Source organism: Galleria mellonella, unplaced genomic scaffold, assembly GCF_026898425.1.
Source record: "Galleria mellonella isolate WM207_F2 unplaced genomic scaffold, CSIRO_AGI_GalMel_v1 utg172, whole genome shotgun sequence".
In the NCBI taxonomy this organism is placed as follows: Eukaryota; Metazoa; Arthropoda; class Insecta; order Lepidoptera; family Pyralidae; genus Galleria; species Galleria mellonella.
Window position 1 is genome coordinate 480,657 of NW_026442015.1, and position 25,455 is coordinate 506,111.

General features: G+C 31.8%; 1 protein-coding gene and 1 long non-coding RNA gene across 7 annotated transcripts; one reads left to right on the forward strand and one right to left on the reverse strand.

Moving 5' to 3' along the window:
- Positions 1-1,088: 1,088 nt before the first annotated feature.
- Positions 1,089-24,367, forward strand: LOC113514227 (caldesmon-like). Of its 6 annotated transcripts, XM_026898247.3 has the most exons (11): positions 1,089-1,237; positions 9,539-9,584; positions 12,518-12,584; positions 13,630-13,878; positions 14,177-14,446; positions 15,431-15,502; positions 17,072-17,363; positions 18,804-18,944; positions 19,686-19,877; positions 20,864-21,081; positions 21,362-24,367. In XM_026898247.3, exons 3-11 carry the CDS (start codon positions 12,525-12,527, stop codon positions 21,545-21,547), a joined length of 1,680 nt encoding a protein of 559 aa, XP_026754048.2. In that variant the 5' UTR covers positions 1,089-1,237; positions 9,539-9,584; positions 12,518-12,524; the 3' UTR covers positions 21,548-24,367. The 6 variants fall into 6 exon arrangements, with proteins under 6 accessions (XP_026754048.2, XP_026754047.2, XP_026754050.2 ...); XM_026898246.3 differs by lacking the exon at positions 9,539-9,584; XM_026898249.3 differs by lacking the exon at positions 9,539-9,584 and having other exon boundaries at positions 14,177-14,287.
- On the reverse strand, positions 2,519-10,143 carry LOC128200242 (uncharacterized). Its single transcript, XR_008252632.1, has 2 exons — positions 9,961-10,143; positions 2,519-7,441 (listed from the first exon to the last, which is right to left on the reverse strand). It is a non-coding gene; the product is annotated as an uncharacterized LOC128200242 (long non-coding RNA).
- Positions 24,368-25,455: the final 1,088 nt, after the last annotated feature.

The following is a 25,455-nucleotide window of genomic DNA, read 5'->3' on the forward strand; positions in this document are numbered from 1 at the left end:
AGAAAATCTAATTGACACGATATAATTTTTTTTTATTCTGTTTTCATATACTTAAGCATTTATTACTTATAAGTAGGATTTATCATATAGGCCGTAATTGTCGTAAGAGGCAACCAAGGGAAGGCGAGGGGTTGACAGCAGCATCTCCTAAGCTTAACTGGTGTTGTTAATCCATCTGCCAAGCGTGGCAACTACTAGCAAAACCTTCAAGGGGGAAATTTATGTTTAGCAGTAGACAGTCAAAGGCTGAAAAGATGATTATGAGCACTTTTTATCAAATAATTTCTACATAAACGATAAAAAAATTATGGTGATCATAATTAATATTTATAAATAACAAAACTAAATTAACATAAATCACTAAAAGTTTTGTTATGATGTGTTACTTCTTGATTGTCAGTTTTTTTTATTATATCTGTTTGTTATTGAACAGACATCTAAATAAAATTATCTTATTACTCCAAATATTACTCGATTCTTATTATGTATTCCCTTCTAATATGTAATGTAATTTCTGTGTATAAAAAATTTTATATACGTTTTATTTTTCTTTAAAATTTCTTCAATAATTTTTATATATTGACAATTTTACCCTAAAAAATAAAAATATTAAACTTGGCAATTTTGCTACACAGTTTGTCAATATTGGCAGTCGTTGAAATGACATTACTTTCATTCACTATTACTAACATTATCCTCGGTTATTATTCTTAATCGATGGTCGTAGACAACTTATCTCTACATGTAAGTGCTTATTACATGATCATTATTTTAAAAAATATAATAAATATAATACACACAAATTTGTGGCGAAAGCTGAAATAAATAAGTTATTGCTTATATTATATACCTATATTAATTCTAATGTGTAATGGTTTCATAGGTAGTTAAGTAATTTTATAAAGCGTGTATGTTACATCGTTTGTAAAATAAGGGCACAATAAAAGAATAGAGTTTAATAATATGATGAATAAGAGATTTTTAATAAGTATTTTAGATGTATGTAGGTAGATATATGTTAATTTAAATTGAAGTAATACTGTAAATTAGCTAGGAAATTTTTTTTTGTTGTTGTTGGCATGGCAACAATCTGTACAGTTCTGAAAAAAACGATGAACGTTAACAACGCTTACACGATTATAATTAATTTTGTTTAATCGTTATACGCATATTTTGGCGACAAATAAGTTCTGTGCTGTTTTAAATTAAGTGTGTGGAATATTTATTAGTCCTAAAAGTAAGTATTTATAGTAAAACTTATAAACAAGTTTATATCAAAATCCGGTCGTGCGCGCCATTACGCCGCTGCCCGCCATTCTCTATTTTTTCTATATTTATTTTAAATAATGTAATTAAGTCATAGGTTTGCGATATAATTACTCGAGGAATATATTTCAAGGACTAATTTTAAAGTATTTTTTTCCTATTTTAATATTTTTAATAACATCCTAGGTTATAAATTCAACAGGCCCGGTTCATTTTATTGAATTGTAATTCAGTAATACAATGCTAACGTCGTAGTTTCGGCTTACTGTACTCAAATTGTTATTCAGTGGCAGTCACATAATTTCAATTAAAATAGAATGGTTATGCTGCTTTTGAAGGTCTTTTCGCTATGAATCTATATGTTATCTAGGTTGTTGCATAAAAACTAGTTTTGTCTATTTTTTGTCTAAAACTTTGGTGCTTTATTGTTAGTTACTTGAAATTGTAGTTAGATGACCAAATAAGTATAGCTTCTCCTAGGTTATCTGCTTAAAATTCATAAGGTGATTACTATTTTTGAAACACTGGTTATTGTAGGGAGAATGGCTTTTGTTGTAATGGGTAAAGTCGGTATGATGCTATGCTAATGGTATACAATGTTAGAGCCACCAGTGATGATTGAAATGATGATGAATAAATCTGCTCATTTTGGAGAATTTACCAAGAGTTGATGTTTTTCATGGGGGTATTTATTGTACCATTCTTCAGTTCATTCTTGAGTTTATTTTGGGTATCACTACATAGTATAATAAATACTACATAATCTCTATGTATTCTTAAATCTAAAACTACACAAGGGATTTTGAAGCGGTTTTTTTTAATAGATAGAGTGATTCAAGAGGAAGGTTTATATGTATAATACATGCATAATGTAGTAGAGAAACACTGATAATTTTAGAGGTTTCTAATGTGATGTGACGTAATGTGCACCCATGTGAAGCTGATAATTTTAGAGGTTTCTAATGTAATGTGCACTTGTGCGAAGCCAGGGTGGGTTGCTAGTATATGTTTTTCATGTGATTTACAGATGTTACTTTTATTACTGAGAATATAATTATTTGTTACCCTTATTTATATGTATATATAATTTTTACTTTTTGAATGTGATATATAATTTTTTTCACAAAACTGATTTTAATTGAAAGGAAATTAACATTGTATCAATGTAGTTTTCAAATTATAATTAATTTATTATAAATCTTATCAAACCTGTGTATTCAACCATTATATACACTTAAAAAAAGATAACACATACTTTTACTACTTTCATTCAAGCTGTACAAAAATAAAATATTTTGTTGATAATACAAGTTTACAGTTTATTTACTTTTTGATAAGGCAAACATGTGTTCCACATCAATTAAAGATTTCATAAATAATTGCATAGTTTTACTTTAATATAATATTATATATGCAAGTATAAACTAGTAGTATATATTGATATTTAATTTTGAAAATCCTTAATAAAATGCTAATATAAAAAAAAATCTAAGTGATTTTAGTAAAAGCAAAAATATGTCTCTTATAAATATATTGTTTAGACTTGTTATTAATGTTTTATTTATTCAAATCACTATTTTTTTTTCTCTTAGAGGCAAATAAACACAACACAGTAACTATATAATTATTATAATATACTAGTAATTAATTAGTTGTTGCAATTAAGTAGGATTAGGAAGTTTACTGGACTTAAATATGTACTCAGTGTGATATAGTATTTTCTCATATAGTATTTTTCATTATCTTTTTTTGGACAAATCCAATCAAATTATGTTTAATACTTTAGTTGGTCTAATTTTGTAGGTATGCTTATTATGTAGCAGTATAAATAATAGATGTCTTCTCTTTTTTAAGGTGTGCTGTAATATTAATTACAGTTCACTGGCGAAGGTTTGGCCCTTCACATTAAAATAACTGATGCATAAAATTCATTCAGGCATACTTGTAATATAAGATGTCTGCTTTGTTTGTCTATGTGCTCATATATAAATCCAATAAGAATGCTGCAATTTCATTATTGATAAATACTAATATTTTAAATGGGACTCTGTTTTTTTGTTACTTTTAGATGTGTTAATTGTAGTATTTTATACTTATTGGCTTACATTGGAGAAATGTTTTTATCCCAGTAAATCAATATCTTCTAGTCACGTAAATGACGTCGCGAGTACAACTAGTAGGTAAAATATAATTATATTTTAACTCAATTCAAATTGGCAACTTTATGTTATACACGATTTTTTTTTTAATAATTTTTAATGTAATACTGTAATTTTTACTGTATTACCTAATTTTAAAATATGTCAAATATTTGGTTTTATATTTTGTCTGATTGTGTAATAAGAAGTTGTAGAAACAAAAACAATTCTCTACTGAAAAACGCGACTAGGTCGGTTAAAAGGTTAAGGCTTTGTATCTGTATGTAAGTTTTAACATAACGAAACATCTATTTTAAGAGCAACGTCACCACAGATTGCCATCAAAATGCAAAGATTTTGTTTTGTTGCAATGGATAAATAAAAAAATACTTTATCAATTTTAAAACTTTTGTTACATATAAAAAGCTACATTATAGTGAGCGATATACGTATTCACTTGTGTGAAGTCATTGCAGGTCGTATAATTGTAACATTTTTTACACCTGTTTGAGTAATAATACTCATCGTATGACAACGTTAAATTGCAAATCATCATTATTAAATCAGCCGTAAATTGAACACTGTTGAACATAGACCTCCCCCATAGACTGAATAATAAGAATTAGAATGTTATATTCAAAGAAATGGTCCGGAGCCACATAAATTTACATTACAAATATGCGTATTTAAATTCGTGATATCTTTAGTTAATCTTGCGCAACTTATTCTCACTATAATGTATGTACCTACATGTAAAAGCTATGTTATATTATTTGTATAGTCAAGCAACCTAATAAATCTGAAAGTAATTGCCGAATTCTTCCTTTCTGTTGAAGTCATAAGATGCGTCCCTTTTAAAACATCTCTAAAAGCCTAACTGCGGTAACCAACCTGGTTTCCAAACCCTGCAATTATTGGCAAACCCCTATCAGTTAACGGCTGATATGATGATATAGAATGCTGCTATAGAATCGTGAAAAATGACATAATTGTTTATTTAAAGATTATTTATTATATTTGTTTACATTTTTTTTATACAATTTAGAATGGCAATCAAGCTGACGGCCCACCTGATGGAAAGTGGTAACCGGCGCCTATAGACATGAGCAGTACCATGGACATAACAGAGTATACTGTTTGGTCTATGATACTCCCGATACGTTGCCATTCTTGAGGATTCGGGTGTTATTCCTGTGTACCCTATAAATTCACGCTATATCCCACCCTTCAAACCGAAACAGCCATGCAAACAACTGCTTTACGGTTGAAACACGAATGGGACAGAGGTACCCACGCAAACGACTTTTGTACAAAGTCTACCTCTGGTATGATTTAAATAAATATCTACGTAGTGCAGCCAAAACTAAGGTATTATAGAATTTGCTTTCAGAAATTTTAACACAAGCTCCTGTTTGTGTGAAGTTTCTCGTAAAAATGGTCAGATATTATGGCGAACTGTCCACGATACATTATTTAAATATGGATTTAACGGAATCTATTTTTCATTCATTCAGTAAAAATTTTTTAAAATGGACTCTTAACGGTGAAAATATATATTAGGTAATAGGTATATTTATAAGAACCACTAAAGTTTAGAATTTTTCCCTTTTCAAATTATAAGGAAAAAATTTACATACAATAGACAAGGTTTTGTGCAATTCGCAATTTACACACACTTTCAGACAATTTCTAAAACGGCTTATATGAATTACCATTTCTCTGTTTAACTAGGTAATGCTCTTCCATTTGCGTATTGTAATATGTACTAGTTGAGCATTTTGTTTTATTAGGGTTATCAACATAAATGGCTAGTATCAATTTGTAAACTTACTAAAATTGAATCTCGTTTATTTCGCCACAGAACAATGTGCTTTGGTCAGTGAATTATGTCTACGTTGACTTCTAAAATTTTGCTCAGATGAATTAAGATACAAGAGTATCCTAATTCTATTTTTGAAGGAGAATTTGTAAGGAATTTTTAGGTAAGGAAAATTTGTAAGGAAATTTGAATTTGCAACTTATTTGTAAATTACTAAGAAAATGGTAATTAAATAAATTTTGTGCGAACCCTAACATTACATATGCACTTTGCAAACACTCATTCAATATGTAGGTACATATATTCTCTATTACTAAAGGGTTCGAATTGAGTACCTCGGTTCTTTTGTACAATTCATTGTAATGTTTGCCACGTAGGCGTGTATGGCTCATATCCTCCTTTTCAGAAGTGTTAGTGAGATATTTTTAGTGTTAATAAGTGGTTTGATTGATTTTCAAATGAATTCGAAAAAGAGGATCTCAATTAGTCTAATTCTTTTTTTTGTGATTATTTTATGCGATATTTTTGCCAATTATGAACCACATTTGTAATTAATAGTTGTATCTCAGCGTTCATTACTGTTTCGACACGATTGATTGAAGTAGATGTTTTTTTTTTGCGAAGCAAACTGGAATTCTTCACCATTTTATTTTTTCACACCGTTTCCAGAGAATCGTGAGTTTATTTTTCTTTCTTATAATGTTTATATATTTATTTATGTTATTAAAATACGCAAGTGAAATCGTGTGGTTTTAATAGTATTTTATAGTTGCAATTCAGATAATTAACCTATTGCATGATAAGAACTCTGGATAAGAATTAATATGCTATTTATCGACGTGATTTTAAAATAACACTAGCCTACATTACAAATGATAGCTTCTTAAACTTTGAGATAACATTATTACCTTCCTATTTTCATAAGATCTCTTATTGATCGGAATATAAAAGAATATTTGATAACATTATTTCATCTTGAGTCCTTCCTTTTCTATGCTGTATAATTTATAGAACGATGTTGTTCTTGACATTGAATCTATTCGTTATAGGGTATTATTACAGTTAAATTTTTTATTCAACTCGTACAATGAACGCAACTAAATTACGAACTAGTTGTTTTTTGTCATATCTTCGACTTTAAAGGCTTATGTCTTTAAAGTCAAAAAACAAAATTCCGTCAATATAATTTTATGTAATGACTATGCCTCGGCTACATTTCAACTTTTTACGGTCATTGACCGATCCAATGGCAGGAATCCAAAACGTTACAATGAATGATTTGTCTATGGAGTGTGTTAATTGAAAGCCCGTACAGTTTTTTAACTTTACTGTTGTTTATTATTTTATTTTTAGACCTATCGCGTTATGCATTTGGTTTATGTAAGTTCAGCGAGGAACACAAGTCGGCAACCGTGACTTACTGTTAATTTTACAGCAATTTTGGGTATCTAAAATGTTTTTTTTTATATACATATATATAATTTATTGTTATTGAAAACATAAAACCAACAGTATGAACATGTACTAAAAATTATATACACAATAAATAATCTAAAAATGTTAATTTGTGAATTTAAAATAAAATTATAAAATAATCTAATTTTAAACTAACAATCAGTCAAAACAATTTTCATGTTCCGTACCCGACCTAAAGGGCCCCGTAACGAGTGCAGCGTTTCCACATTTTTTATATCTTTAGTTTTCTTCTAAAACCGTAGATGAGTAGAATCAGGTTCAATAAAAAAAAAAAAAAAAACTTTATGCTAATGAATGTATGATGGATCGTTTTGGTATTAAGTGTTGTCTTCATTTTTTTAATGGATTAAAATACAGTTGTCACCGACTCTGCACTATTAGTATACGTTAACAAGGCAATTTTAAAAGATATTAGTTGAAGATGAAAGCAGATCAATTAGCCCATCGTCACGAACTCTACAAAAATTAACCACGATAGTTTCTAGGGTGAATCGCGTAGAGGTCGACGTCATAGGGTATATTGGATGTTGGTATATTTATGTTAGAGTATAATGGAGTCTATCAGAGGTCAAGGTTAAGTTGCCATTGAGTTATCGTCGCTTTATCACCGTCGCTGCTGTTTGTGGCAGCTATGTTGCGGTTGCAGTGCCATGTATCAGATTGGTTTACTCCAGCCTTTTCCAAAGTGGCCGATAACGCCCCCTTATGGGCGCTGCAGGCCTAAAGGGGGGCGGCAAGAGACCTAGAAAAAGAATGGGGGCGTTGTGTAGAGGCTTGGGGGGTTATTTGTTGATCTTGAAGTAATAGTAGTTTTTGAGTAGGTGAAAAAATGGGGGCGCTAAAATAATTTATTCTCAAAATAGGCAGTAGACAAACTAAGTTTGGGAACCCCTGGTTTACTCTTTATACATAAAATATACTACTGGACATATTACTTAGCTCTATCTAGGCCCAAACTAAGCAGTATATACGATTTCATCCTAATAACTAAACGATATGTAAGACAATGTGGCAAATATTAAGTTGCACAAAGTTCTCTCCGGTTTATGACCTTACTTCAAAACATTCATCATCATCATCATTTTAGCCATTATTCGTCCACTGCTGGTCATAAGTCTCCCCTGTAGACAATACAATACATTAATATTTAGTTATTTACTCATTAATACCTCATCTATTGATATGACTCGTTTAATGGTTTCGAATGCTAAGACAAGTGATCACGTAATGGAATAATGGCCAATTGCAACTCCCCTTGTCTCAGTGTAATTTTATTTTTACGAGAGCAAACAATGTGTTCCGTAACTTGATGCTTTATAAATGTATTGTAATGCCCGGCAAGCGATGTCCTTGTTTTGTAACAATTTCAATTTATTTCCAAGTTATAACAATACTCAATAAGTATATGTTTATAGTGCAGTAAGTTAGGCCGATCATTTGGATAATTTTTGTTTGTTTTTAAGCGATATTAAAAAGGAACAGTTTGTCTGTTATTTCTATTTGTGTGTAAGTTACGTAATATATTTGCCATTTCTAAACTGATTTTGGTATTTCTTTTAGAAATTGTATTCGATAAGGTTTGACTCTCATGTTAATCCCATACTTTCGACGCGATTGAAGTATGTTTTTGTTGAACAAAATATTTAAATATATAACACTTGATGGATAATTTTTGTTGTTCTTTTTAAAATATTACAATTCCATATTTAGTATTTTACAAATGGTACTAGTAATACATAATACATTCGTGGGTTCGTGACACAATGCAAGATTACTGCGGAATTTATCTTAGTCGCTGCGAATGAGTACGTAGGTACTTGTCTTATCGCCCAACGAAGTACTGCAGGCTGGAATTTTACATAATTATAGAACTATGTCAGGTCGGCAACGACACTATGTAAATAGGTTTATGTGTACACCTATATCGTCATCGCGGGTCGTACTATTTTACACACAGGAACATATAGAGGGGACCGACGTATACGTGAATATTGAATTGTGTTAGGTATTTATTTTAATCATTTCGACACCCACAATAACACCTATATAAGAATAAAGGTGGACTTATTATTAGTGCAATGTATCCGTTGATGATACCATACTAATGTCTTGGTCGACCTAATTTGGCACTACTAATTTTTTCATACAACGTTTAGTGTTATTTGTGGCCTCTTATAAATTACCTAGTTTATTATTGGTAGAGATTAAACCAATAAACCTTCATTGTTTGTGGACATACAGATAAAATCCTATCTGACCATAATATCGTTGGAATAATTAAAGGTTGTCCCAAAAAATAGCGACAGTATTGTCTAAAGTAATATTAAATCGTCACAGAAATAAATTTTATCGATTGTAAAATGCATATTTTTTTTTTTTTTTCAATTTGAGTTCCTCCGTTTTGAATTCACTTAAAAATTTATGTGGAACACCTAAAATTACCGCGGAGCAGCTAATCTAAAAACACCTTGTTGTACCTATAACACAACCATGTCACTAGTAAGGTAACTAAATTTCGATGTATTAAATTTTCCATAGTCTACTTCTAAAAAACGAGTTCTAACATTGGATCGACTGCCGAGTACAGTATCTGAATTGCGGTGCGTGGAAAAATTTAGATTATGTTTGAACTCAAAACTTTAGTTTTAATATTAGTAGAAGTTTGAATAGAACTGACAGGTTGTTTGATAAGGAAAGTTGAAGTGACGAATATAGTCATTAAATGATTTTCTCATTAATTTCTATCTATCTTGCGTCATTTTCGTGTTCATTTCATGTGTCTATAAATTTTATAACTTTTTATATTTATCAGAAGTCAAACTAATCATTATTGTTGCAGGTACTCAGAATCCTAATAGACACTGAAACCATTGTAGACAATAAAGGTATTAAAAATTACAGACTGTAAAATGTTATGGATTGTTTATTTTCAGTTTTCTATTTATATAATCGAGTGCCGACAGAAGCTAATTTCTGAAAGAGCCCTTGGTAATGCGGCCTTTTAAATGCCATGATATGGTACAATGCATAGCCTGTAGCGGGACTTGTTTAATAATTGTATCGTTTTTCAGCATTACAATTTGTATAAATTTATGCTACACTTTCAATAAGTACTTACACTTAATTATTAAAATGTTTATATTGTGACGTTTAAGTTAAACGTCAAAATAGAAACAGCTTGTTCAACTTTATTAAAAAAAATTGTCCATAGCTGGACGTAGTCTTTACATACACTTGCATAAAGAACAGTCTTACACCTACCTATATCTACCATTCACTTAAATTGGCCACTAAGTTAAAATAATATTTTTTCTTTTTTTTTACATTCTATCCGTATATTTTATCTGTTATTACCTACGTTACTATCAATAACAATCCTTTGTTGTATTAAAAATTCGTGTTTGCATGAATATTTATATTACTGATATTTATCTAATCAAAATTGTAATCTACAAAATGTAGATTATACTGCGTTATTCAAATAAAGCTATATAGAGACGTCTTATTATTATGCTTACTTGTTAATACATCCCATTCGATAACGCTCGTTTTATCTTGCTTCGTGATAATAAGAAAACTTTCAAGTATTACCCATAAAGTACAGAGAACGATATGAAAATTTATGATTTCCCCATTTAATAATGTTACGAATGTATGATATATCAAATAATCAATAAATCTTAATTTTTATTGTAATTGTAATGTACAGTGATTTAAGGCGATGCTCAATTTGAATAACCCATCAACGAAATGGCGAAGCAATTTCTACTTCTTATTATTCTATGTTGAAAAAGTGCCAAGGTAATGAGTTGTTATTCTTGAAAATTCAGTCTGTAGAGTTCGACGAATGATCATACGACGAACGCTAAGATAAATGCTTTAGCTACAAATTGATTTGGTCCTTTTCGCAACGGTGAATAGAGTTTAGAGCATGCAGCCCTACCAGCTATTAATAAAATAATTTATCAAGTGAAAAATATAGGCCTATAATATTTGTCCAACATTGTACTGATGCAATAAAAAGAAACTAAAAGTTAAAAGCTTGTATCTTTTTTCTTCCATTTATCAGCTTATGGTGGCGTATAGACGGCGTTTTATTAAATTTCATGTCAGTTTAGATTTTTCTTCAAGAAATACATATTTGTAATTCCACTAATATGAGATATTTGAATGTAAAAAGTTCTAGCAAAGGAATATAAAATAATTATTTATTATAATTTTTATTGTGCTATATATAATAAAGATTATGCCTCTAAAAAAACGACTACAATACCAGTCTTTTTAATGTTTAAAGAAATGAATTGATTTTAATAAAATTTCTATGGAACCAATCTGAAAGTTGGCTTCGGATCTGGCATAGAATAGGCCATCCCTTCCTTTCCTGTGGGCGTCGTAAAAGGCGACCAAAGAAACTTAATGGTGGAGTGATGAGCAGCACCGTTCCTCTTAAAATATCTCTAAATGCCTATCTGCGGTTTCCAATCCGTTGCTAAGCGTGGCATTTACTGGCAAAACTCCATATTAGGAAGGCAAAGACGTGTGTCAGAAGTGGACAATTAAAGGGTTAAAGAATGATGATGAAGAATTTCTAAGTATGTCCTTTAATGTTGTTATGATAAAAAAAAAATCCTAATCGGTTACAAGTGACGGAGTTTATGAAGTAACAATTATAAAAATATACAACCGAATTTAGAACCTCCTTCTTTTTAAAGTCGGTTGAAAAAGTGTACAATTGGTAAACTTAACAATAAGTTCAAACAGTCTGTCCCTTAAACCAAACCACATATTATTAACTACCTACTACTAGTGTATATGCGAGGTTATTCACCCCACGTGTCTACACGTAGACTTGCGTTTGTTAGACGCAGATAAATATTAATTGACTACGACTGAAAATATGCAAGTCTTTAAATTCGTTTGCAATAAAATGACTCGTAACATTAAATTAGTAATTTTTTAATAACATTTTTCTCTTCTGAATACATAAACTTACATCTATACCCTGATAATTTATGTCAAGAAATATTTCAATGTACCGTATCGAGGCAGCGTACCTGAGATTCTGTTCTATGAAGGTACCTTATCGTATCAGTTAAAACCGGTAAAAACCAGTTTTTATAACAATTTCTTACCGTTGTGTTCTTTAATTGTGATCTTCAATAACTAATAACACTTGTGCTGTGATGTGGTCATATAACCCAAATACATTGAAAATATCTCAATGGAGCCCTGTTCTTAGATCTGGAGATACGGCGGGCCTTTTTTTAATTACCTTCTATATCTTGAGTTGCGTCTTGATATTACTTTATTTTTGTAACTATTCATACATAAACTGATATACTTAGTTTCAATTTTGAAACTCATACTATTATACAGAATGTGACCTAGCAAAGTTTAGTGTTGCAAGCTCTTATTATAATCCATCGGATGTGGATCCAGCGATATCTACTTAAATAAAAACTACTAATAAACTTATAGAGGATTGAGGTAGGGGAAGGGTAATTTTTGTATCAAATTATTGCATCGTCCAACTTTAAACAAACTTTGCAGAATTGTTGTTTATAATTCATAATTAAAATATACACGTGGTTTTCTTTTTTAACTATTTTATCTCTACCTATACCAACAACCAGAATTATTGAACAAATTCAATATTCATGTGAACGAAGCGGCGGGTAAAGGTTGAAGGTACATATGGAATTTTCACGAAACAGGCGTTTAGTATTTAAGAACATAGGGTATACCATATATATATTTTAGGTAAAGTCTAGTATTTATTGACTTCTCATTTTTGATAACTATTTTTTTTTATTCCCAGGTGCACCATGAGCCAGAAGGTGTCCACCCGTAAAGGGGGTGTAAATGAAGACAAGGAGAAAGAAAAGGTGAGATTTTATAGAATAGTGTAGTAGAGTTGTTTGTTCTGTAGTATATGGGTCATCATCATAATAATTTTATTTAAAAATATCAAGTTTTGATGTCGATAACATTATCATATATCGCGAAGCAGCACTTCGAGTACTTATCGATGACACAGATTTTAATTTTATTAGTTGGTTGGTATGCACGTGTTCTCACCAACCTCTATTAGTTATGTATGGGGACAGGTGTTAATGCCCGCGTAACAAGTTACTATGTGGGCCACTGTCTGTCTAATTTAATGATAATGTGAATAACCTTATTGTTAAGATTTGTATACATTGGGCGTTTTTCTATTTCATTGCCACGACGGCACGGCACAACATTGTAACAAACATAAAAAATACAATACAACAACAAATATAATTTCATATTTGTTGAGACCCCCCGGTATATTAATTTTTCTTTAAGATCTTTTATGTGTAGACTTCGTCTACTTACAATTTTATTACATTAATAAGATTAATACAAAAAAGCCAATATTTTTTTTTAACGAAAAAAATATAACAAAAACCGTTTGTCATATGTACAACCTCATGAAGCGCTATTATTGTGGATTAAAATCCACGGGATCATCGTAACAAGTTTTATATGCAGTTTTTATGAAAGAGCCAGCACGATGCACCACTCCCCTTGCAAAACAAAGGATGTTAAAAAAGCGTTCCGGGTAAATGAACAATGTAGTAAATTGTATGGGTTTATAACTTGTATGCGGCCACTGGCGGCCAGTTTTAGTTGTAGCGTGTGCGTCTTATATTACTGTTTGTAATGTTTTATTTACTGTGTTATTCTTGTTTGTTTTATTAAAACGAGTGGTAAACTATTTGTTGTAATTGAAATGTATAAAAATATATATAAAAAAAAAATTGTTGGAGTAAAAAATTTGGAAAATAAAATTTTAGTTTCAAGTATTTAAACAATTAGTATCAGAAATATAAACTAAATTTTAGATTGCACTGTAATTTATCTCATTAATCGCTAAAAATATACTATTTTTTAATTTTATTTCAGAGGCAAACAGATAGCCCTGTTAAAGAAATGAAAAAGAAAGTGGCTGCCAATGCCGAAAAAGAAAAACAAGCAGCTGAAAAGAGTGCTGAGAAAGTCGGCGAGAAGAATTCCGGTGAAAAAAGTAACGACAAAACAGAGAAAAATGTAGACAAGTCTGATAAAAAGACTACGGAGAAAAACCAGGAAAAGAAAGCAGAAGCGCAAGAGAAGCCTAAAGAAGATAGCAGTAAAGGGGAAAGAAATGGAAAGGTATTTGTTTAACTTTAATAGAATTAACATTCATTTAAAGTTTTATTTTATTTATTATAGAGCTAATACTAACCACAAAAATAATTTTCATATTATAATTTTTTTTAAAAAGCATGATCACAACAACAGTGTTCAATACATTGTCAAAATTAAATAAGGCAATTGAAATTTTTCATTTATACATTGTTGAAAAATAATATAATATGACATTATTATGAATGTAGTGTTTTAATAACAACTAAACAACATTATTAATAGTCATGGTAACCATCATCAGCCACTTTACTAATAATTCCAGGAGAAGCAGGAAGAGAAAAAAGATACCAGAAAACAGAACGGAAAAGATGTACACAACGGTGTCAGTGACGTCACGAATACAAACGGCACTGACGAAGCGTTGAACGGAACGGTGAGTGAATCGGATGATGACGAGATGTTGGTCATAGACGATCACGACCAAGACGAACTGTTCCCTGAACTGACATATGACGACACGTCGGACGCTGAGTGTTTCGAACCGCCGACACCGGAGAACGCCCCAAGTCGCAGCCTGACGAGGAGATCACAGGTACCCATGTTTGGTACCTGAGTTTGTTGTGTTCGTTGCGTGTGTGGTGACGGACGTGTCTGGACGTTTCGTGACGCACATGCGCGTCAGCGATGACATGTGAAGTAGATACTGTCGCGCATGTGCGTTCGTCATGTCCGGCTGATGGAAAGAGACAGCGGTAACGTTACGGGAATCCCACACAGTTTACGGTTCTTAGTCGATCGAAATTATTGCATGATATTCTGATTTTTATCGAATCCAGCCAGGTTACTAGTTCTTATTAAGTAAATTTGATATTTTAATGTCATATCTCATTATTTTTATCACTGATTATTTGATTATATTTATTTTGATTATTTCCGCTGCCATTAGTTTGTGCTCTTAGTAACTGACGATACTGTGGTCAATCTTTAAGTGTTGTCAGTCACACACATGCTATTGATAGCGGAATTAATGTTTTGTGGAGTATAGCTTACATTATAAACTACATGTTTATTGCATATAGTAAGTTTTAAAATATAATTGAAATAAAAATAATGCCAGTACAATATACAGACAGTAAATTTGGTAGAAATAAGATTCAATAATAAGTCAACCACCTGTTATTACAGTTATATGAATAACTAAGACGCGTTATTGAGTATCATAGAATAATTTCGATTTAAGTTTATTTACTTCTTAATTAATTTCAGTAGTTTTGCCTATTGGAATGAGGTGTTGGTCAAGCATGATAGCATGTGAATCATAAAATTCATTTATTCCCATTTTCATTGTATAAAAAGTTTATTTCATAACTATATATTCTTCAGCTCTATAATTTTTAATATTTTTAATATATTTTTGTTAATATCGGAAATTTTATTACAACTAGTACTTAAGAAACTACTATTAATATTTTAAATAACAGTAAATTACGCAACCATACAAAACGACATAAGAAAAATATTCAAGTATCTGCATAGATCACACTAACCTACCACTAATAGAACATTTCTGGTGAAGGCAAAAGTGACCCGCACCCCCGAGACACCACGACCGTCGTCCGACCGTCAGCCGGACGCTGCAGCCGACGATGTAAGTCTGTCTTCATTGAAATCGAAATTGTCTCTAGTGTTTTATTATGATGTAATATAAAATGGAGATATCGAATCATTTACAAAACGAGTACAAAATGTGTCCGAGTTGCAGTGTGAATTTACTACATGTCTTAAATCAGATTGCAAGGTTTTTTATAACAATAAATAATTTCTTCAAATAGGGTTCTCTAGATTTATTATAAAAAACAAGCTATACAAGTGTAATTTATCACACTACTGTCTAAAGCAGAGTTGCCTCGGACCCTTTTTGGGCGTCATTGTTCGGTAGTCTGTTATCTAACGTCTCTGTATTTATTTACGTTACTGTTATGGCCTCAAATCCAAAGCAACATTGATATAAATCAGGAATGGCATACAAGCATATAAGATCACCACTGTCTATAGATCTGAACAATAATATTAACTGTACAGAATATATATATTATGCTGTCCAATGCACCAATCATTTATTTTCACTCTTGAAGACTTTAGTAATAAATTTACAATTTTAAAATTAATATTATTCGGTTCTAAACTAAATATTTTCTAATCTTTCTGATTTTTCAATATGATGTACATACATCTTAGGAGTAAACCAAATATTAAAATTATCAAATTTATCAACTTTCTCATAATAAATCGTAGAGAATAAACAAAAAAAAATGTGTGTCATTTTGCATGTATTTTTGAATAAGTAACACCTGAATATACAACAGCGACATAATTTAACAAAATTGCATTCAATAACTTTAGCATTGACCCAAATTCGACATTTTTTTCTTATTGCATGATCTGTCTGGGTTTATAGAATATAAAGTAATATTATAAAAGTCCAATATGGATTGACACGAGTTTTTCTATATATTTTGAACTTGTTTCAATTTATCTATATATAGGCTTTGGGATCTCATGGTTAATTTGAATAGAAACTTTTTTTTTTCAACGAAATAATCGTAAATGATATCTTTTTCCTTTGGGTTAAAATAAATGAATATATACGAATTTTGTATACTCGTGTTGAATAAGCATGCCGTTGAGGCAGTATTATTAACTCAATTATACAATTTCATTGGCTGGGTTATACCGAATGAATTACATTTCATTTTCGCGTGAATGTTTTTAATCTCATACATCTTCATCAAACTATATATAGTAAATGGTGCGGGTATACACTTATATGTAATATACTATATATGCAATATCATCAATTGATGTTCGTCTTTACTTCAGCCTTATTAAATACGCAGTAAAATTTAAAATCGAAAATTAAAAATAATTCTTTACAAGTTGCACAGTATTCGATGGTTGTCAGCTGCGGACAATGCTTACACACACCGATTACTATATAATTATACGTATGTTTATATAACTTAATATCTATATTAACATATGAAGGATTTGTGTTCAAATTATTTTCACCAAAAGATTACAGTAGAATATTTAGCAGTAGTAACAATTAATAGAAATAAATCGCACAGAAAAACAATGGTCGATCTTATTCTTAAAAGTGTATCAATTTCTTCGCAAACATCTTTTTTATATGTCGTCACTGATTCTTCGATTTCAGTCAAAAGATTCAAAAGTCCTCAAATTGAAAGACGATGCGTTAGCAACAGATCGCAAACTTCGTTCAGCGGATTCGCCGAAGCCGGATGGCAAAAAACCCCAGGATAAAACACAGGAGAAACCTCAGGAAAGTACAAAGCAAACACAGGAAACTCCAAAGAAACAGGATAAGCAAGAGGCTAAAAAAACACAGGAGAATGAATCTAAACAAGATGGTGATAAGGTTGAGAGAAATGGCGAAAAGTCTGAGAAAATGGAAGTGGAAATCGTGGTTGATGTTGAAGGAGCAGAAGGTAAGAAATTTTGTCAATAAAGTTACTTATTATATGTAAACTCACTTGAAAGAAATAGTTATAATGAGGATTTTTTTTCTAAATCCTACAAAAATATGAAACCTTCAAACTAGGAGATCTTGTAATGCTAAGAACCAGATCTTTTATTAAATTGGTGTATACAATCTAGAATTCTCGGTTTGAACAGAATTTATAAATTTTGGATAATTAATTCTCGACTCGGAAGAATTCGAATAGCACCTCGTTCATTATGATGCGGGAGCTTTATTTACTATTGCGCTGCAAAGAACCGCGGCTGTATAGAGGTCGTCGAATGTGGTATATATACCTTTATAGTTCATAATAAAGAACAGTACCGCTACCCGATTTTATATGTCAGCTTTCAAATTTTTCGAACAGTGAAAATTCTATTCTTACCAGTAATTTTACCTTCGCCAGAAGAAGACTGAATAATGTTGTTTGGATGAGTATCGTCAGATATTCGCGTAACATATTCGCTAAGAAGAGGCCACTTCTATTTCGTCTACTAAGCAGCTGTGCTCGTTTGGGTGCGTTTTGGTGTAAAAATTATTCTGTTGATGTATGGATATGAAATAATAACCTATTTTTTTTTAATGGATGATAATGGAATGGTAAACCCCACTCACGCTATCGGTATACACCGGCGGGGCACCAGTGAAGGATGATAGATGAGGATGAAGTAGGTCAGTTAGCCCATCGTGATGAATTCAACAAGAATTGTTCACAATGGTTTCCAGGGGGAACCACGTGGAGGTCGACCTAATAAGGCATTATTGCTAGCAATGGGGCTGTCAAACTCCATTGCTAACAATCCCTTTTCCCTCAGTAATAACTTATTGTAGTAATTGTTCATATGTATAGGTGATAGTTCTCAATTGCCATTCCAGGTTAGGTTAGGTACCTGGGGGATGTGCTTATATACCGGCGCATCCCCCGAGTGGTAGGGTGAGCACGCCATTCACCCTATCTTGAGAGAGGAGACCTGCTCTTACTTACCATCAAGGGGCGGGTCGCTGCCGTCGGAGATGTGGTGAGTGCGAAAGCGAACCCATGTCTCCGACATATGGCACCTCGAGGGTATATCGTCTGGTTTTTGGTGGGTACACCCCCACCTTACGGGGGGACTCCCACAGTACCCATACACCTCCCACAAGGTGTATGGGTCTGCATAAAGCATTTTCCAGAGGTTAAAAAAAAAAAAAAAAAGGTTAGGTTAGGTAGTATAAATATGATATTAAAAAACTCAATTGTTGCCAGTAATAAAACAAAAATTACAAGCTTACATATTTAGCTAATAGCACAGACTAAACTGTTAGTCAGTCTTGCCGCCGTATTTTATATAATATTAAGAATTGGAAGTATTATAATATGAATAGAATATGGTAACGATAAGTGTAGTGTGATGCGTCGTGTCCGCAGACGCGGCAGGCACGGAGGAGCCGCGCAAGACAGATACTAACTTCTCTAAGTCTCGCGTGAAGGTGTCCCCGTACCGCCGCAGCGGTCGCTCCAGTCGTCTCGCCGACCACACAGCTAGCTCCGTGATGGCTAACTATACAGGTATAGTTGGAAAGTTGAGATGATTAGAATTATATTTTGAACTTGGGAGTTACAAATGCTTCATTTTTTATCCTGTTAATGATACTGTGTATTGGGTTGACATGACGTTCTCGATGGAAGATACTTATTAAATATTACTGGGTATAATTTTTTTTTTTGTATATATTGCTGTGTAAAAAATACGATTATAATCGCGAACGCCTCACCAAACGACGACATGTTTTGTAAATTGCATTATACAAAATATATCGTGGTTAAATACATTTTTAAAATGTACCATAAATTTTTTTTTAATGCGTGGAAATGGAATGGTAAGCTCGCCTAAGCTATCGGAATACGCTGGCGCCGCACCAGTGATAGACGATAGATGAGGATGAAGGTAGGTCAGTTGGCCCAACCGTATGGAACCGTATTGAGATCGACCTGATATTGCTAGCAATAGGGCTGTTAGAACCCATTACAAACAATCTCTTTCCCCCCTGTAGGATACAGTGTGTAATATTCCATATATACAAGCGGATTTTGCTACATTTGCCAAGTGTAAGGAGCAAACTCTATCGATTGTACAGAGAATTCTGAAAATCGGTTCAGAACTGGCCTTGTAATAGTAGAAACTAGTCTCAAAAAAATCTGATCAATAGAGAATCTTCTTCTTTTGGAAATCACTTAAAAATACGAGTATAATTTATTAAGCGTATAAATTATTGTAAATAATAAATTTAATATTATGTATTGTTACAGGTAACAACACAACGATGGAGATGGATATAACGGAGACATCGTCATTTGTATCGGAGGACCCGTCTCTGGACGATTCATACCTAAGCGGACTGCGCAACATCCGAGGGCGGCGCTCCTACAAGCCGCTCAAGGAGATGACCCTCAGAAACTTTGCGGTTAACAGAAGCGCGCGCTCCCTCGCCAGCCTCAACTGTGAGTCGCCTCAACATTATTTATCTATTCGATTTGAAAAGTGTGGGATTTGAATAAGCCCCGTCACACACCGATCCCTCTTGTTCTTGAGAAAAGCACTGAAGTCGGACAGTATCTGATATATACAAAATATACCAATTCATATATGCCTATTGGAATCATCAAGAATTTCTTATCGTTAGGTTACCAGGCAAGTTCGCCGATTGGAACGTTATGATTAATCTTAAAGAGATGGTTTGCCTCAACTCTCTCGTCTCAATATTGAGATTTTAATTTTTAATCTTCTATTATATAAGTAAACTAATTTCAATTCTAACGAAATGCTAATCCGAAAACGTTCTGAAAATATATTGCATTCTTCAGATATATTTTTATTCATTCAAACATTCTTTTGTGGCTCAACTGCATTTGCGATCAATTTGTTAGTTCTCATATTTATTTTAATGAAAACCTACCTGCATGTCTACTCTTGAATCCAATATCAATCCAATCTATTGCTAATGACAATTTTATACTGCACTGATGAAAGAACAGGAATTAGTTTACAGTCATTGGTTTACAGTCGTTTGCATTGGCAAGTTATACTAATATGCATCTATCAAAACAATATGGAACCATTATTTCGCTAATATTGTAAATTCAAGAGTGTGAAATGTCTAAATTCCAATATCAATGAATTGGAACAAATTAATGGAATTTCAAGAATAAATTCACTGTTTATTGCATGTTCTTAGAACTCTTATGGTCTGTTTCAAAAGAACTTAATTCTTTTTATTACTTTAGTAAACATTTTTTGTTGAAATTACCATAAAAACATTCACTAAACAAAATTGGTTTCAATTATTCGATTTTAATCGAAACAATAATTAAATTTTTTATTTGTACTACTACTGAACATTAACAAACTGTTTTATGGTCTGTTAAATTATTTGTTTGTTTATATTTTCATTAGCTTTATTGTTCTTATGAAGATGAATTTGTTACAGCGTCGGAGCAACCGACCCGACCGACTGGTACCGTGGTCGGACGCAAGCGCAAGCCGGAGAGCGATGAGGTAGAGCTGGGCGAGGAGGCACAGGAAGTGGGCGGGGATGCAGAGGCGGAGGGAGTGATCGGCAAGCGGAGACGTTTGTTGGAGCGCATTGCACAACCCTTCCGCCGTACGCTCGCCAGTACACCGCTGCCTGCCCGCCGCGCTGCTGAAGTAAGTCTCATACATCTACATACATAGAATTTTACCGTAGTCATACACGTTTGTAAAACAACTCACACTACAACACATACTCGCACACTAACGGAGTCCTAAATTTACCCACACTACTTGTACACACTCATTGTCTTCGCATAAACGCATTCACATACTTGTACAACGTAATACTTATAAAATGACTTTTATGAAAGCAGTGGTAAATAACTGCATCCTTTTAATATTTTACATTTGAGTAATTATTTTTCTTTGATATATAATTAAATTAATTCCGTAGATCGTGGGTATAAACACAAACCTGCCGCTGTCGGCGCCTGTGTTGTCGACCGACACGTTCGACCCCGAATCGCTTAAGGCGACCGCTAGTACGCCCCTCGCGACTCCCTTGGCGACCCCCACCGCTACTCCCGCCGCTAACAACCACGGACCGGAGAAGGACTCAAAGAGGTGTATCATTATGTAAATTAGAATGGGGTTTCTACATTTGTAGGCAGCCGACAGGTCAAATACTATTGTAAAAGATTTTGTAAATTTAGACAAACCACGGTAGCCGGCACTCACTGCCTTTTAAACTAGTGGAGAGAAGATTGATAGAAAATCTGATGCTAAGATTTTTCATTATTTGATAAGGTTGGAAAGATCATGATGGAGATTGGAAAGAAAGTAGGAAATGTTGCAATATTATATAAAATGCCGTAGCGTTTTAATATATTGATATAAATAATTAATATGTCGTTCCACTGATACATGGTATATTAATTATTTACCAAAATTATAAAATGTTAATGAAACAAAATGATAAATCTATTTTTGTTTAATAAATCTATTAAAAAGAAAATTTTGCTGCGGCATTTTATAATCTTGAAATGTCTATGTTATACAAATGTGAAATTGATATTATTGGAAAATGAGACTTTAGAAAAGCCTAGAATAAAACGGAAACTCCATAGAACGTTATTAATTAAAACAAGAGATGTATTATAGTAATAATAGGTTACATCGTCGAATACAAAGACATAGAATTTACATGAATAGAGTTTATAGAAGATATTGATACGTATATATTTAATAAGCATTTACGTGTGTTTGTACATAATGTATGAATAGTACTCGAAAATGGGTGTTTTGGACTTGCCGACCAAAATGCACTATTGATTAAATATTTTTGAAAGGTTTGGTTGCAAAAAAAAAAAAAAATGTTAATTCGTAGATAAGGTTAAAAATATGTAGTCACATCACTCTTGTCTGTGCACTAAATATGCCATACAATAAAAGAACCTGGGAACTTAAGGTTTAACTTAACCTTAACCTTTGAACTTTAGAAACCTGAGTATAATTTTAAACATTTAGTTCGGTAAGTCTAAACATATTTTAAAACGATATTCTAAATTTAACAATAGCATAATAATGCCGAGTTTAATGTGGTTAAAAAAAAATCCTATTATGTATATCCTTTTTACATTTATGTGAACAAACAAGCGTGGCTCTATTATATATTGTTCAATTTAGTATGAGTTTACCATTACTCGGTAATAAGTTATTTTAAGTATTCGACGCATTGTTTTAATACTTTAACTCGTGACTTTAAAATTGGACCTATTTTATACTATTTTACTTTATAATTTACTGTGTGATTTGTATTGTTTCCACCGATCGGTTTTGACATATCCTCACAGGCCTTAGATTATATAGATACGTTATCGTGCCCCTAAAAACAGGTCAACTTTTTGTCAGCTGATTGTCAAATTAGCTGACTCGTTTTTTTTTATTAGTATTCTATATACTTACACATACAATGTATTTTGGCGTTTTACTTAAAAATAAAAATAAGTGTTTACGTATTAAAAAGATGTAGAAATTATAAGACAAAATAAATATAGAAGTTATAAAGGAATCACTCATAACTACTTATCACGCAAAATTGTATGAAAAAGTTGACCCATTTTTTTCGAAGCATTTCTATGGTGACACTATCTATATAATCTCAGGCGTATTTTTATAAGTAAATAAATATATATGTTGCTTATGTTCTACATATTGAATTTAGAGTAATTTTGTTTAGTTCGTCTACTTAGTTGAGTTGTGTCAACCCATTTCAATGGATGGGAGCAAACCAAGCTGTAGATAGTGAATTCTGTTTATCTTTTCGATTATCTTCGCATATCCTAAATGTTGATTGGTAGGGAATGCCTATAGAATTAAGTCCGCCTTTTGTACCACATTTTAAGTTCAACTTTTCAACTATATATTACCTGAGTTGCCTGTTGAGCCCCTCTGGGCATACTGCAAACGGATCTTTCTATACAATTAGAGCTAGCGATCCCATGAAATAGAATAAGATGATAATATCCGGTGTTTTGTGCTTTCTCGAGCGAGCACTAATTGAAATAAATCTATTTATAGATTCCACTTGTCTAGGACAGAGTTTTGTTTCTGGGAAACTGATTTTTATGTCTGGTTTTTCCAAAAAGGGCATATTTAAGATTCTTCAGGAAAGCAATGCCCACGTGGCATTCTTGATGTAGAAAGCGCCATAGACTACGATAACCTTTTGTTTGTTTGTGAAAAAAAAAAGTTTATTTCTGAGACGGATTATGCGCCGAACTCCTTATTCATTCTATATTTCATTAATTTTCATTCATTATTATTTCTTACATGAAATTAATATTTTTGTAATAGTATAAAACACGTCCATGATGTTTAGTTTAAGTTTATAACGTGGTTTAGTCCGTGTTTCAGTTTTTTATCACTGTACCACTTATTTCAAGGCTTTAATTTTTTTTTTTCATTTATCAGCACCACAGTACTGAAGCAGATGAAGTAAAATGACGTTACTTGTAAGGTAATAGTGTTGAATTTTCCATTTTAAATGCTCTCTCATGTTGATAATTAAAAATTTTACATACGGGTCTTACAAAGAATATGTTATTAATAATTATGTTGAAATATAGGGTTATTAAAAATTGATAGATTGAGTGAGATTCAGTATTCATATTTATTAGGTTGTCTAAATTGGACCACAGAGTATTAAAGTTTTTTTTTATAAAAAATGTGAATCTATCGTAAATGTATATCTATTAATGCATTCAATTAAGTAATAATTAGATTTTATTTTTTAATCAAAATATGGATATATTTATGAAAAAATTTTATCAATACAATAATTGATTTTCAATAATCCTAAACATATTTAATCAATATTTCTGTACTGTGGTAACTGTTCTAATCAGGATCATGTGAAATATTTCTTTTCTTTTTTTGAGAATAAATTAAGTTAAAAGTATATTGAAATTTTTATTTATAACGATAACTTCATCCCATCACTCTCTTATAAGAACTAGGTAAAGAGTAGGCAAATAATAATTTAATAATAAAAATAGGTTAATTCAAATCCTTATTAATCCTATAATTGTAAATTTGTTACTCCATAGCGCTTTATTGGTTAAACCGTTCACTACGAAGTTTGCTGTACATGTAGGCGCTTAAAATTAGCTATATAAACTACATACCATATATAGGATGCAGAAGGACAGAGGCTACTTTTGTTAGTGGACTTGAATATATCCCGATCGCGTGGAGAAAGTCGCAGAAAAGCAAGTGATTAATGAAATTCGCCAATACAGAAATGGAAAAATCTGTCGCGTAGATTTGATATAGATTAAGGAGAATACCTGCGGTCCTCTTTTTTGAGATTTAATTAAATATTGTATTTTGCACTAAGAACAAGAAATAATAAAATATTTTGCAAAACACACAATCATACTTGCTACAGTCGTACATAAGTTTATCTCAAATTAAATTTTTTTGAATGTTCATTAGATTATATTAGATAAGGCTTTTAGGGAAAGAAAATTGGAAAAGTCGCGTGGAGTGTAAAAATATTTCTGCATTTACCATCATAACAGTTAATACCTAAATTAAAAGAAATATATAGGATAAAATGGCCAAAATTTCAAATGAGATTATATTATGGTGAAAACAATATGAACCTGATATTCTAGCATTGAACATAGATTAATGATAGGTGCATTGAAATATGGACACGATGATGTCTTCCCGATCAGCAAGCTACTTTTTTTATAAACAAAAGTATCAAAAAATCTGATCTGATCTGGGTCGGCGTAATGTTTTTATCCATATTACAAAGAGATTTGGCTTTTAGTTTTACGACACGCCGCCTGCCTGACGTCAACCCTCTTTGGGTTACTATATTGAACTATTGAAAAATTTAAGATATCTGCGAAATCTAAATAAAAAATGTTACTTTATATAAGTATTTTTTATGCATCTTTAATTGCCATAAGTTGTCAGTTGTCGATCCTTCTGTAACTTCTTACTAAAAAAGGTGGGTAATATATAGCAATATATATT